General features: G+C 41.8%; 1 protein-coding gene across 3 annotated transcripts in view; it reads right to left on the reverse strand.

Annotated features, from left to right (window-relative positions):
- The window catches only part of PRKD1 (protein kinase D1), a 328,453-nt gene extending 317,762 nt beyond the window's left edge, over positions 1–10,691 (reverse strand). For all 3 annotated transcript variants that reach the window (XM_042942892.1, XM_042942891.1, XM_042942890.1), the window contains exon 1: positions 10,428–10,691. In XM_042942892.1, coding sequence (XP_042798826.1) covers positions 10,428–10,691 — 264 coding nt within the window. The remainder of the gene's footprint in view (positions 1–10,427) is intronic.
- Positions 10,692–12,929: the final 2,238 nt, after the last annotated feature.

Raw genomic sequence — 12,929 nt, forward strand, 5'->3', positions numbered from 1 at the left:
GAAAATTTAAAGATGGGTAAGGAATAACTATTCCCATATCCTCTTACCAGAGTATAATAAAAGCAAATTCATAACCTAATTCTGCTACACAGATATTTACTTAAAAAAAAAAAAAAGAGGTGGGGTGTCTGGGTGGCTCAGTCGGTTGAGCCGACTCTTGGTTTTGGCTCAGGCGTGATCTCAAGGTTTGTGAGTCGCAGCACTGAGTCAGGCTCTGCACTGTCAATGCAGAGCCTGCTAGGGATTCTGTCTCTCTGCTTCTCTCTGTCTCTCTCTCTCTCTCTCTCTCTCTCTCTCTCTCTTATACACATACACACACACACACATACACACACACACTCACACACAAAATAAATGAACTGAAAATTTTTTTGAAATTAAAAAAGAAGACATATTAGTACAAGGGTGAGGTTTGTCTTAAAATATTTTGGCCATTTGGATATCTGTAATGGCCCTAATATCTCCAATAAGAGTCCATCTTTAATGTTGCTTACATTAATTATCAGTATAGGAGTGGGTATCTTGCCACTAATAAGAAAAGCATTGTAGTGGTGGTCTCCAGAATGACTAGATTTCTAGCTGACCACTACCTGGGATGTGAATTCCAGATGAAGGAAGTCTTCCAGACTAAGGAATAATTTAAACACATACATAAATAACATCACACAGTCAGAGCTGAAGTGTCTTTAAGTAAATTTCAGTGAACGTAATAGGAATCTTAACATTGCCCCCTCCCCCACATCATTCCAAATTCTCTATACAAACCTACAGCCATCCCAGCCCTCTCTGTTCCCAGGATTAGCTATAGTGAAGTGAATAATATATTGAGGGATTTGCTTTCTACTTAGTAGTTATGCGACTTGGGGAGAATGATTTAGCCTCCCTAGTTTCCTCATCCTTAAAGTGGAAAGAAAATGTCTATCACAAAGGGCTACTATGAAAATCAGAGATGACAAATGAACAAAAAAAGAGCCAAGATACAGGCAGGCACACAGAGTACATGCCAGGAAGGTTTTGTTCCTGGAGGCTCCGCTCTGCTAGCCATTGTTACCATGAGGCCCAGAACCTTACAGAGCATGACCCAATGCTCCTGGGACAAGCTCTTCCTAAAACTCTCACATCAAGTCATCCTGGAGTTGCTCCTTGAACCTCTCATCTGTGACTGTGAAAACTTCCAGTGAGAACTACTCAACTTATAAAAAGCCACCTCCTAGACCTCTCCCCACTGCTATACCCGAGTTATATAGTAGGACCATTCCTGCTAACTCCAACCGCAGGTGGTCAGAGTTTCACTGTCACTGTCCTCTTCTGATCTCTGGTCCACTAGTCTCCTAATCCCACAGGCCTTGCCTACTATAACCTGCTCAGGTCTATTCATCACCACGGATTAGAAGTCATCACCCAAGCTTAACTACCACTCCTCCAACCCCACCATTTCCCCCTACTCTTTCCTGCTTTTGACAATAGCAAAAGCTACAGTTGTTTGCCCTAGACCACTGATTTTGGTCAAGGGGCCTTGAGCCCCAGCATCACTGTTCTGAGGGTCTAACTGGACTATCCAATCTCTAAACAAATACAACTCTGTAAGTCACACATGTTCTTAGCGGCAGCTTTCCATATCCAGGGTGCAAACCAAACCTTTCAAAGGCACTGAATGCAAAGACTATACAGATGGTTCCTCGTGGCCAGTAGACTTCACTTTTCTGTAAAATGAGAAACATCCTCCTGTCCCACCCTAATAATCTATTTTCTTTAACAAACAAATCACCCTTAGATGTCTTCAATTCCTCCTATACCCTATGCCAGATGCCCTGGAGTGCTTATGTATGTTCCTCTCTGAAGGCTGGCCATGATATCCCAGCACTTTGAGAAGGATGTAGCCAGTTGGAGGTATTATAAGAACTCCTGGTCCCTCCCAAGATGCCTTGCCAGACCATGAGCAAGCCTAATGCCATTTCTCAAAATCTAAGGAGTTAAAATATGGGGGGAAAAAATGTTCATGTTTAATTGATAAAAACACTGAGACACAATGTCATGAATAAATATTTGACCTGGCCTAATTCAATCCATTTTTAAGGTCTCTGGAACTTAATTCAAGCACCTGAACTAGAACTGAAACCCTGGTCTATATTCTGGCAATAGTTATCCATTCAAGACCTAATGATAGTTCCATAATTATTCACTAGTTACTATATCATTAAGTATGACTTATTTAGACAAGCTAGGAAAAGATTTAGATTTTTTGGTATTTTCAAAACTGACAGTTTAAAAATCTTTAATAACGCTTTAACCTATTGGTTTAATGTTTTTTCTTTTAATTTTTTTTAATGTCTATTTATTTTTGAGAGAGAGACAGACAGACAGAGCATGAGTGGGGGAGGGGCAGAGAGAGAAGGAGACACAGAATCCGAAGAAGGCTCTAGGCCTGATGCAGGCCTAGAACTCACAAACCATGAGATCATAACCTGAGCCAAAGTCAGACACCCAACCAACTGAGCGACCCAGGCACCCCCAAAATTTTTACTTAAGTCAACTTAAAACATTTACAAAACATACATGAAAAGCAAACTGAATTAATGGTACATGGATTTCATATTTGAATACATTGCTGTCTCATTTGATGTGCAAATATGTTTTTGTCTACAACATATCTTATCAAATCAGGTTTTAATTATATTCAGATTCTTTTTATTTCATTTTTTATGAAAAAGTAAAGAGACTCAAATCTTTATTTAACATATTTAATACTCTTTTCACTGGATCTTAACTGTATTATTTTTGTGACGAACCTTGTATGCTGAAACAAGCTTCAAATGCTCAAGGTATGGCTTTTCTCCAACAATCTGAACAAACCAAAGATACCTATAATTTTTTTTACCCAAATAAGTTAGACAAGTTTCCTGCTAATAAAAACTATGTTTCTTTTATTAACATAACAATTTACTTGTCTATAGAGCTTTAGATTATCAATACCATTTATTAGGCACATTTATACCTTTTGCTCAATATTTTCATTATCACATTCATACTTTTCATCCATTTGATGATACATACGTACAAAAAAAAGTGACTGCTGACAATTAGGGAAGGTGGAAATCAGAATTTTTTGAAATTATGCCTAAATACAAGCAAATTCAACAAATTCCTCATCAGTCAGTGCCTTAGACTAAAAGCCAAAGAACCAGGGAAGGGTACATATTTTTTCCCCTTTCACCAAAAAGTTGAACAAAATTCCTACATGATCACATATTTGAAAATCTAATCTTCATATTTGCCAACACTGCTAAGCTGCCGTATCAACTGACTAGCTTTAGCCAAATAAAACCTTTGTGCAACTTTGGAAGAAACTTCTACACAGGAAACTGTAAATTTTGACAGGCAAAACTATGTCTTAATATGTGGTGTTTTTACACCAATTTCTTATACTCTATGACTATCTAAAATACATGCTATTTCATAATGGCTACAGGCGTAATATAATCAAAGGTTTTGTTTACTTAATTATCTTTTTTCTGTGTGAGACTAGAGAGTAAGAGCCAACATAATGTGGGTTCCTCTGCTGCAAAGTTACTTCAAGTGGTGCTGTCATTATTGGTTTTTAATGGTAGAAAAATATTTGGTTGACAATATCAGAGAAATTCCTGGGGGAAATTTCACATATTCTTTTAGATGGAAAAAAACTGAATATATGGGAGCAAAATAACCACTTTCTCTGTATCTAATTTCTATCAATACCAAAAAATTGATGCACATTTTTTGTTTTGTGTTCTACCATATTTCAACATTAAAAAAGGTTTTAAGAAACTGAAATCTCATTTTCAAAACCTCCCTAGAATAATGCTGAGGAAATTAAAAGGTGTGCACAATCTTTAAAAACACTCCTTTGCAGGGAGGGAGGGGTGGCACTTGGGTGGCTCACCTGGTTAAGCATCCAACTCTTGGTTTCAGCTCAGGTCATGAACTCATGGGTTCATGAGTTTAAATCCTGCACTGCAGAGCCTGCTTGAGATTGTCTCTCTTCCCTTCTCTCTGCCCCTCCCCCCGCTTGCTCTGTCTCTTTATCAAAATAAATAAATAAACTTTAAAAAAAACCACTCCTTTCTTTCACCTCTATTTCCACATTTGGACTTAGGTCTTTAAGATAAATCAAGGTGACTATAAAGGGTCAGAGGTCAAAAATATTAGTTATGCCCAACACAGAAAAACGAAGCAAACAAATATAAAAATAAAACAAAGAACTCTCATGTTATGATCAACTCCCATGAACTTCATTTTATCCACCTCTAATCGAATTTGGGTTCAGCCTTGCTATCTTGATCATACCAGTTTCTTGGTATAGCTTGAGAACATATTCAATGTTTCCAGTCTAAATACATACATATTTCATATAATTATCTCTTCTACTCTTCTTTAAAAGATGGATGGATACTTACTGATTGTGGTTGTCTAAAGGTTTTATAATGAAACATGGAATTCCATGAGAGGTAAGTGGTAGTTAGTGAAACGATTTTAAAAACACTTGGGACTGGCTCAGCAAAACTGCTAACTCAGTTTTTTCCCAGTAAACCTGCCTCTCATCCCCTCTACATCATCAGATGTAACAACTTAGAAAATAATCCCTGGATGCTAGTGTGATAGCAAAATGCAATCCCCCAGAGTCATTTCCAAGTCCCTTCTTCCTCCTATCAAGGGTAGATTTGCAAAGGAATTTTCAATTTCAGTCTTGAGGACCAGAATTAAGAATCATTATGTTGCCAAATACTATACCCTTACCTATTTTATTTCCCTTTTTTTCCAAATGAAATATCATTGGAATTACACTTGCAATTGAAAAGGAATTAAATCAACTTCTTATCAAAAATAATAAAAAGCAATGAAGATGTGCTATAGTTTTATCAGCGTGTGCTTTTACATTTAGCAACAATCAAATTACTCCTTGAGGAATTCTGAGAGATTGAAATTTCAGAAGCAGTTACAAAATGCAGGTACTCTAAGATCTGCCCTATTATACAGGGCAGAGTAAAAATGTTATCAAAGCCTTACATTTATACTGCTTTTTAACACTATAATTTTATTTATATGTTAACATAAGAATAAAATAATAAAGTACATATTTCTTTTGCTATCAAGACAGTATGCTGTCTGTAAAGTCTTAAAATATCAATAATACTATTTAATTTATTATACACCTATTTGCCAGGCAGTATATTTAATTCTTTATATATATTATCCTTAATCTTCAAAGTAATCTTAGATAAATTGTAACCATACATTCAAAGGTACAAATTTGTTTGTACTGTCCAGTAATGTCATTAAGTCATTCATGCATAAACTGAAGACCTATATACAATCACCTCACCAAAAAAAAAAAAAAAAAAAGTAATAATAATTACCAAATAAAGGTTTAGATCTCCCTTAATAGCTGTGATAGGAGTCTCTTGATATGGACCAACACAGTTATTAAGTATGGGGCAAATTTTCAAACCTTACTAATAATTTTCCAGCCCCATACCTACCGCCAACTCCCACTCCCACACACACTATAGATTTCACAGAAAATTCCTTCAAATTTATCTCAATCCTGGATCTAAAGGCCCACATTACTTCATATATTGTCAAAATAACCAATCATCCAATTCTTAGAATATTCTAAAATATCTTGTATTATATAAAATATTATAGAATATTCCCCTTGTGGTTTGCCTGGCTGGCTCAATCAGAAGAGAATATAATTTTTGATCTCAGGGTTGTGAATTCAGGCCCCATACTGGGCATAGAGATGACTTAAATAAATAAAATTTAAAAATTATATATATTCTTGTGAAAACTGTTAAATAGCATATCCCTATAAGAAAAGGTTTTCACTTCTGCACATTGATATAAAATATAAAGCAGAGTTTCTCTTTGGATTATGAGCTATGTAATGAGGCCTCACTTTTTGCAGCCTATAATACACAGAGAAAACAATATTTCAGCATCTGAAGGCTATACATGGAAAAGTACACTTTTAAAAATATTATATAAAACACTTATAAACTTAGATAATAAACTGATATGTATATATGTAAATATTACATATATATATGCAGTACATAAGTATTACATATATACCAAAATATAATCCCATTAAACTACTAAACTTGGGAAGAAATTATAATTTTAAATATATAGTATTTAAAGTTACATTAAGAATCACTCAGTGAAATGACAACTTCTATACTTCATCATTAAATTGGAAATCATAGAATACATACAATAATGACAAATGTGAAATCTGAATAAAAAGTGTACACCTAAGACCCAAACACCATCATTAGCTTAAAAGGATTTTGTTGTTCCACATATGTTGGGCTGGTCAAGCAGTTAATTACTTCCAACTTAATCTGTGTAGTAGAATAGCTAAAATCACAATAAAGATAAAAACGACACTGTTAAGAGAACAATTTGCAATTAAGAAAGTGAAACAATTACAAGTATAGCAAATCTGCTCTCAAACCAAAACACTAGTCTTGGTTACTCCTTTAGTGAGCTACCTCCTATAAAATCTCCCTGTTTAGTTTCTCTTGTCAGATAAATGTCTGTATATAAACTGGAACTATATGCCAAGAGTCTTATTGAAGGTATTACCCCATTTTAGCAAATTCAAAAAGGAAATATGAGTCATCTTTCTAATAAGATAATAACCAAAATGAATGGATAGTCCTATTAATTAGATCTCATATCCCTAAATTAATAACTGCTTGTTTAAGAAAAGAGTATGTGTGTGTGCAAGTGTGTGTGTAGACAGATAAACAGAGAGATAATACACTATGAAACCACACTAATTCTTCCTTTAGAATACTGTTCTTGCCTCAAAACAATTTCTTCTTAGTCTATACAGTCAAGGTTCCTTTGTTGGTAGAAAGTAACAGTGTTTCAAAGAGAAGTCAATTACTGGTGTTGTTTTTGTTTTTGTTTTTTTACCTTCCAGGAAACAATAATCATGTACACTAACAGAATGCATGTCTTTATATACAACCAGCCTTCAAGGTTACATGCTTGCAAAGTAATGAAACAAGCATAATGTAAGTAAAACCTTAGGCTAATACTTCCAAAGGAAGGAATAACATCTTATATATTTAAACATTGTTACATACAGAAGAGCAAGACTAGATTTTTGACCTAAACTAAAAGATAAAAGAAATAATTCCTTAGCTATACAATTCAGTATCTACTTGGGTACTTTCATCTTAAATGCTAAATTACCATCAAAATTTTCAAGTGCAATCAAATGTTTGCCAATTTCCAAACCTACATAATCAAAGAAAAACTATACTCTAAACTCTAAACAATAACAAAAATAACTTTAAAGAGGAGTTTCTCAGGGACACAATCTCTCTTATTCAGCCCTAAAAACCTCAGATGCACACCCCACAAGAAATGTCGATGAATGTTGCTTAAATAAATTGAATTGTCAGCTAGTACTTCCAAAGATTTAAGCTAGCCTGATGTCTGTTAGTATTAATACTTAGAGAACTCTCAAACAAACTGTATAAAAACCCTTCTCGAAAAGTTTATGAAACAATGAATGTGGAGGGCTCAAAAACTCAGGAGAACCTTCTATTGTAAGCTCCACATGGCTCCAGTCTACATTATAAACTGTAAATCACTTCAAACTCTCAGCTCTCTCCTAAAACATTCATTTCCCTCCCTCCCTCTCTTTTTTCCTCCTGTCATCCTTCCTCGTGGTTGATATTTCCAGCAAGTACTTAAGAGAACCTGAAACAAGGGACAAAGGACCTCCTCTCATTTCCTTAACTCAACACTGACCTGTCTGCCATTTCTACTGTCACAAGGCAAAGAGATCCCTGCTATCCTGTGATGGATATTCAGGCCTCTTAATCACGTTTCTGCCTTGGGTGATAATGTACCTCAAGACAGATGATGGAAGACAGATAAATGGAAATTTTCCAGTAGAGACCCACCATCCAGTATTTACCATCCAGTATTTACAGCATTCTGTATATAAACAGCCCTCAAATCCACATCTCTAAACTGAATTCTTTGCCATAAACTTTAAGAAAGAGAAAGAAAGAAAGAAAGAAAGAGACGAAAGAAAGAAAGAAAGAAAGAAAGAAAGAAAGAGAGAGAGAGAAAGAAAGAAAAGAAAAGAAAAGAACAAGGGAGAACTTTACCTTGGTTATCCCAAGCCATTAAGCTTCTCAAACTCTTGTTTTAGAAAAAGAAGAATTACAAGAGTAAATACAAAAGGAAGGGATTCCCCTTATAAATCAGCCACCAAGGCTGATGATTTTTCCCTTTCTGGTACTACTCCAGGTCTCTCCCCCAGTGTTGGCTCAGGTCTCAAATAGTTCATGACTGAACTCCAGTTTTCTTTCTACCATAACATTTTTGGCATTCTAAAACATCTTCCACGCAGCAAATCCATCTTTCTTTGGTTTGAGATCTCTATGTGGAAGATTACTGAGGCTTCTACTAATTTGAGTTCATTTTAATTTCAAGGCCTCTTCACAGTTGTACTTTCTCTAAATACCCTAGTCCCTACCCTGGGGCCAGAGGGCCTGCTGCATTCCATAGGTACCTGTAGCTTCTGTCCCTTTGCACTCATATCATTCCCTCCATATAACATCCTGAGTGAGATGTGGTAGCTCCTGAGACAAATGGAATTTACTCTCCATTCAAAATCCCAATCCCAAACCTCTGGAACCATACATGTTTCTCCCCATCCTAAACTCCATCGAGGGGGTAGGGTGGGTGTTGTAAAGCTGGTCAAAAATAGTTTGCCCATATTAATCTGACTCAATGTGAATATTCCCTAACACTCTATCACTTGCTTTAGAATTTAGGTAAATTAAAATGCTATACAATTGCATTAGCTTTTTTGAGAAATTTTATTATACATGGTTTTTATGCTTATCTGGTAATGCTCTTTAGTTAACTGGTTTGCACCCTAATGGAGATTGTCGCACTAAGGGAAGTCTTACAATGCCTAGGACAGTGCTCCTTTTCACCTGCAACAAATACCCTGTAATACTGATGAGGAGACACATGACAGGACACGTACCTGAATTAGAATTTGTCATTTACATGGAAGTTGAAAAAGACTGCGAGTTGTATGTAATAGAAAGTGTCACTACATTCAATAACCAAAAATTCTTGACACTCATTGTTGCCTTAGCGCACCTCCAGAACTTTTACAAACTTCCTAGATTACTGATTACTGAAAAACCCCAGGGCTTTTCCTCATATCCTTGTGCTACATGCCACAATTAACAACACTCAGGTTTAGCAATATGTCCTCCAAATACTTTAAAGAAAGCATTCAGTGATTATTCAAGTGACTTTTATAGGGCAAGGATTAGCCAGTCCTCCAGGGTGGAAATTTAGCACCTTTATAGACTTCTGTTCCCACCCCCTAAACCCTGCCTGTTTATACTAAGACTGGCGCCATGCCCCTTCTCCTTCACACTCTTAATCACCCTTTTCCATGCAACATCACTCTGGATGGCTACAGAAACCTGAAATTCAAAATTGCACTACAAACAGTTGTGGGCAGGGTGGGTCCCTTCCCCGGGTGGCCTGGCCCAGGATAATGGCCCCTTTTCCAACCTGCCTTTTGTGACCGCTGTCCAGAGTCCCACAGGGACGGCCAGCCTCGGAGCGCCCCTAGGCGCACCCCCACCACTTAAAGGTCTGTGCCTCTACTTCAATGCCCTACTATCAGTGCCTCAGGGATGCCGATCAAAAAGGCTGCAACTTCCAGATTTTATCGTTGAAAATTTTGCTTTCACGTTCACACAAAGGTAGGACTAAAAAACACCACAGGGAGGTGAGCCGTTGAGACCTGGTCAGTTGTTTTCACAGCTGGCCGAGTCAATCATTCCCTCTTAAAAGCTTATTTGACAGGTGAGAAATTCCTCATCTCTAGATCATTCCAGGAACTCCTCAGCATCGGTCCGAGCTGGGAGAGGGGCCTGAAGAGGAAGGGAGTGGTGCTGAAATCGTGTTGAGCGTGTCCCGGGGGAAAACTCTGGTACGGGAAGGAGGATTCTGGCGCCAGGAACGTGCTGGTCCAGGGTCCAGAGGGAAGGGGCGGGGGCGCGGAGGAGGGGGAGCAGGGAAGTCTTAAGAGGAGGGAGAGGCGCTAGGAGACATGGGCAAGCAACATACCTGGAAATGTCCCGAGAGGACTGGAAATGGGTGAGGAGGATGCGGACTGCAGAGATACCGGGAATGCAAGAAGACGGGGCAAAGGGAGAACCGGACAACGGGGAATGCAGTGCTTCGGCTGCCGGCGTCCAGCCCTGGCCAGTGCCAGACCCTTCCCGAGCGCCGGCGAGGCTGGCTCCCGGCCGAGCCCCCGGAGCCGGAAAGTTGGCGCGGCGAGGGGCGACCGGACGGGCAGCGCCCCCTGTACGGCGCCTTACCTTCTGGTCGACGATGGAGCAAGCCATCTCGCGGACGTGCGCCAGGCTGTAGTCCCCGGACGAGTCCTGCAGCAGCAGCACCGGCTCGCGGCTCAGGCCGATCTGCAGATGGAAGGAGATGCCCCCGGCCGGGGCCGCGACGGGAGCCAGGAACGGGGCTGGCCCCGGGCCGGACCCCGGCACCAGCGCCGCGGCGGCCGCCGCTGCCGCCGCCGCCACGGGCAGCAGCGGGCTGGGCGGCCGCAGGACCGGAGGGGCGCTCATCGCGCGGCGGGGCGCGCCGAGGGTCGCGGGGCCGAGCAGCCGAGGGCGGGGGCCGGCGGAGCGGCAGCCGAAAAGTTTTGCCGCCGCGGAGTCGGGAGCTTCTGTCTCCGAGAGCCGAGGCGGAAAATAAAAACTTTCCGGAAAAGTCCCCGCGCGGGGGGAGGGCGAGAGGATGAGGAGCGGGAGGGGAGCGGGGGAGGGAAAATGGCTGAGGCGGGAGGGCTGCGCCGCCGGGAGCGCGGGCGCCGCACGGGGGAGGCGCCGCCGCCGCCGCCGCCTTGGAGCAGCCGCGGCGCGCTCGCGGGGACGGGGCGGCGGGTCAGCGCGGCCCGGGCGCCGGGCGCCAGGCGGAGGCGGGGAAGGGGGCGCGAGGGGCGGGGAAGGGGAGCTGGAGGCGGGCACTGCGGAGACACCACCCGGCGGGCGCCGGAGCCGCAGGAGCAGCGGCCGCGCGGCCGCAGTAGCCGCAGGGTGCCCGGTCGCCGCCCCCTCCGCCCTAGGTTCTCCGGGCCTGAGCCTCCCCGAGCCGGGGCAGGACTGAGCGGCGGGGCTCGGGGCCGCCTCCGCGGCCGTGGTCCGTACTTCCCCGCCCGGACTCCGGTCTCCGCTGGTCCGGCTGCCCCGGGGCTCAGACGGAGGGGACGGAGTGCATCTCCTCCGACCCGCTTCCCCGCGCCGCCGGCTTCCCCCGTCCCCGCCACCAGTTCCAAATACCCCAATACAGCGCACTTCTACCAGTGGAGTGACCTGTGATGGACCGAAGAATGCCAGCCCTGCGGCTTCCCGTGGGTCGTACCTTCTAAGCGTCAGGGAAAAACAAAATAGAGGGTCCCCAGAAACCCACTTACATCCCGCCTCCTTCTAGGACCCCTTGGGTTTCTTGCCAAAGAGGGTAGGAAGCCCGTCCACGGAAATGTATTTAAACCTGTCAATACGTTTTTTGGCTCTGACACACCCCGGTACCCGACCCCACCTACTCCACCGCAGCTCCCAGATATACACAAGTGGCTGAATTTCAGAAGAGACAGTCTCTTCTGAAAGAGCAGGCATTGTCTACATAAAGGCGGGAGAAACGTCTGATGTGGCCTCTTTCTCTTCACCTTATTCTCTGTGTCTGGCACTTTTATTTCTGGAGCTTCAGAAACCCTGGTTTCTTTCTTCCCCCATCATTCTGAAGTCTGTTTTGTAGGAGTGGTGCTCCCAGCCTCACCCAGCGCCACCACCAAGACTAGCAGCACCGTCAAGGTTGGGCACCCTCTGCTCTAATTTGGGTAGTTGTTGGTTGTTGGTGGTGGTTGTTGTTGTTGTTGTTGTTGTTGTTGTTGTTGTTGTTTTGACGGGGGGGGGGGGGAGATAGGTGCTTCCCAATCTTTGGGGATGAATTCTAATCTTTTCCCCCCACCAGGACGGGCTTCGGTTGTGTGACTGTGCAGGTGCACAGGGCCCTGACCTCAGAAGGGCTCTGCTGGGTGTAATGCTCAGCCACAATGGTTTGCTGCCTGTCAGTATCTTTGAATTATTCATATTTTTTTTCATTTTGCAGTGGGCCGGGCAGATTATGTAGCCCACTTCTCCAGTATTCCCCTTACACTGCACAAGTGGGCATACCACATACCCAAGCAAACCAGTATGCATGTTTTCAACTGTAGTCAGTTGCATTTTTTTCTATTTGGTTCTATGTCTGTCCGTCTGTCTTGATCTCTGTTTCTGGCCAGGACAGAACATCGAAAGTTGGTTTCCTGTTAGATCCTTGTTCCCAGGGTTAGCAAGGGAGCCTTGAATGTCCCCAGTGACGCTGTATCTCATTCACTGCTCTAGAAGAAATTTGAATTTATTCTCTCTGGATTTGATGGTGTGATAAGGTCTACCTGTGTGCACTGACATTTTCCCTGCTTCCTTACTTATGAACTGGTTCTCTTCATCCATGGTAGAGTGTAATTTTCCTAATATGCCAGATTCAGCTAAAGTAGGAGAATGGTGGGATTATTCTTGATACAATGCTGTTCTGATTTCTCAAGGAAGTTTTTTTTTAATGTCAGCATGTTTCATTTTCTTTTAAAATTTGAATTAAGTATTCCCACAATTTTCTAATACCAGAAAAAAGTTTTCTGGTCAGTTTACAAGGTACTTACCAAAAGCTAGTTTAGCTTGAGATTCAGGAAAGCTGAAGACATTCATGTTTTATAGATAACACAACAAAGTATTAAGCCTTCTCTGTGTCAGGCACTATACCGGCAC

This window comes from Panthera leo, chromosome B3 (assembly GCF_018350215.1).
Source record: "Panthera leo isolate Ple1 chromosome B3, P.leo_Ple1_pat1.1, whole genome shotgun sequence".
Classification (NCBI taxonomy): domain Eukaryota; kingdom Metazoa; phylum Chordata; class Mammalia; order Carnivora; family Felidae; genus Panthera; species Panthera leo.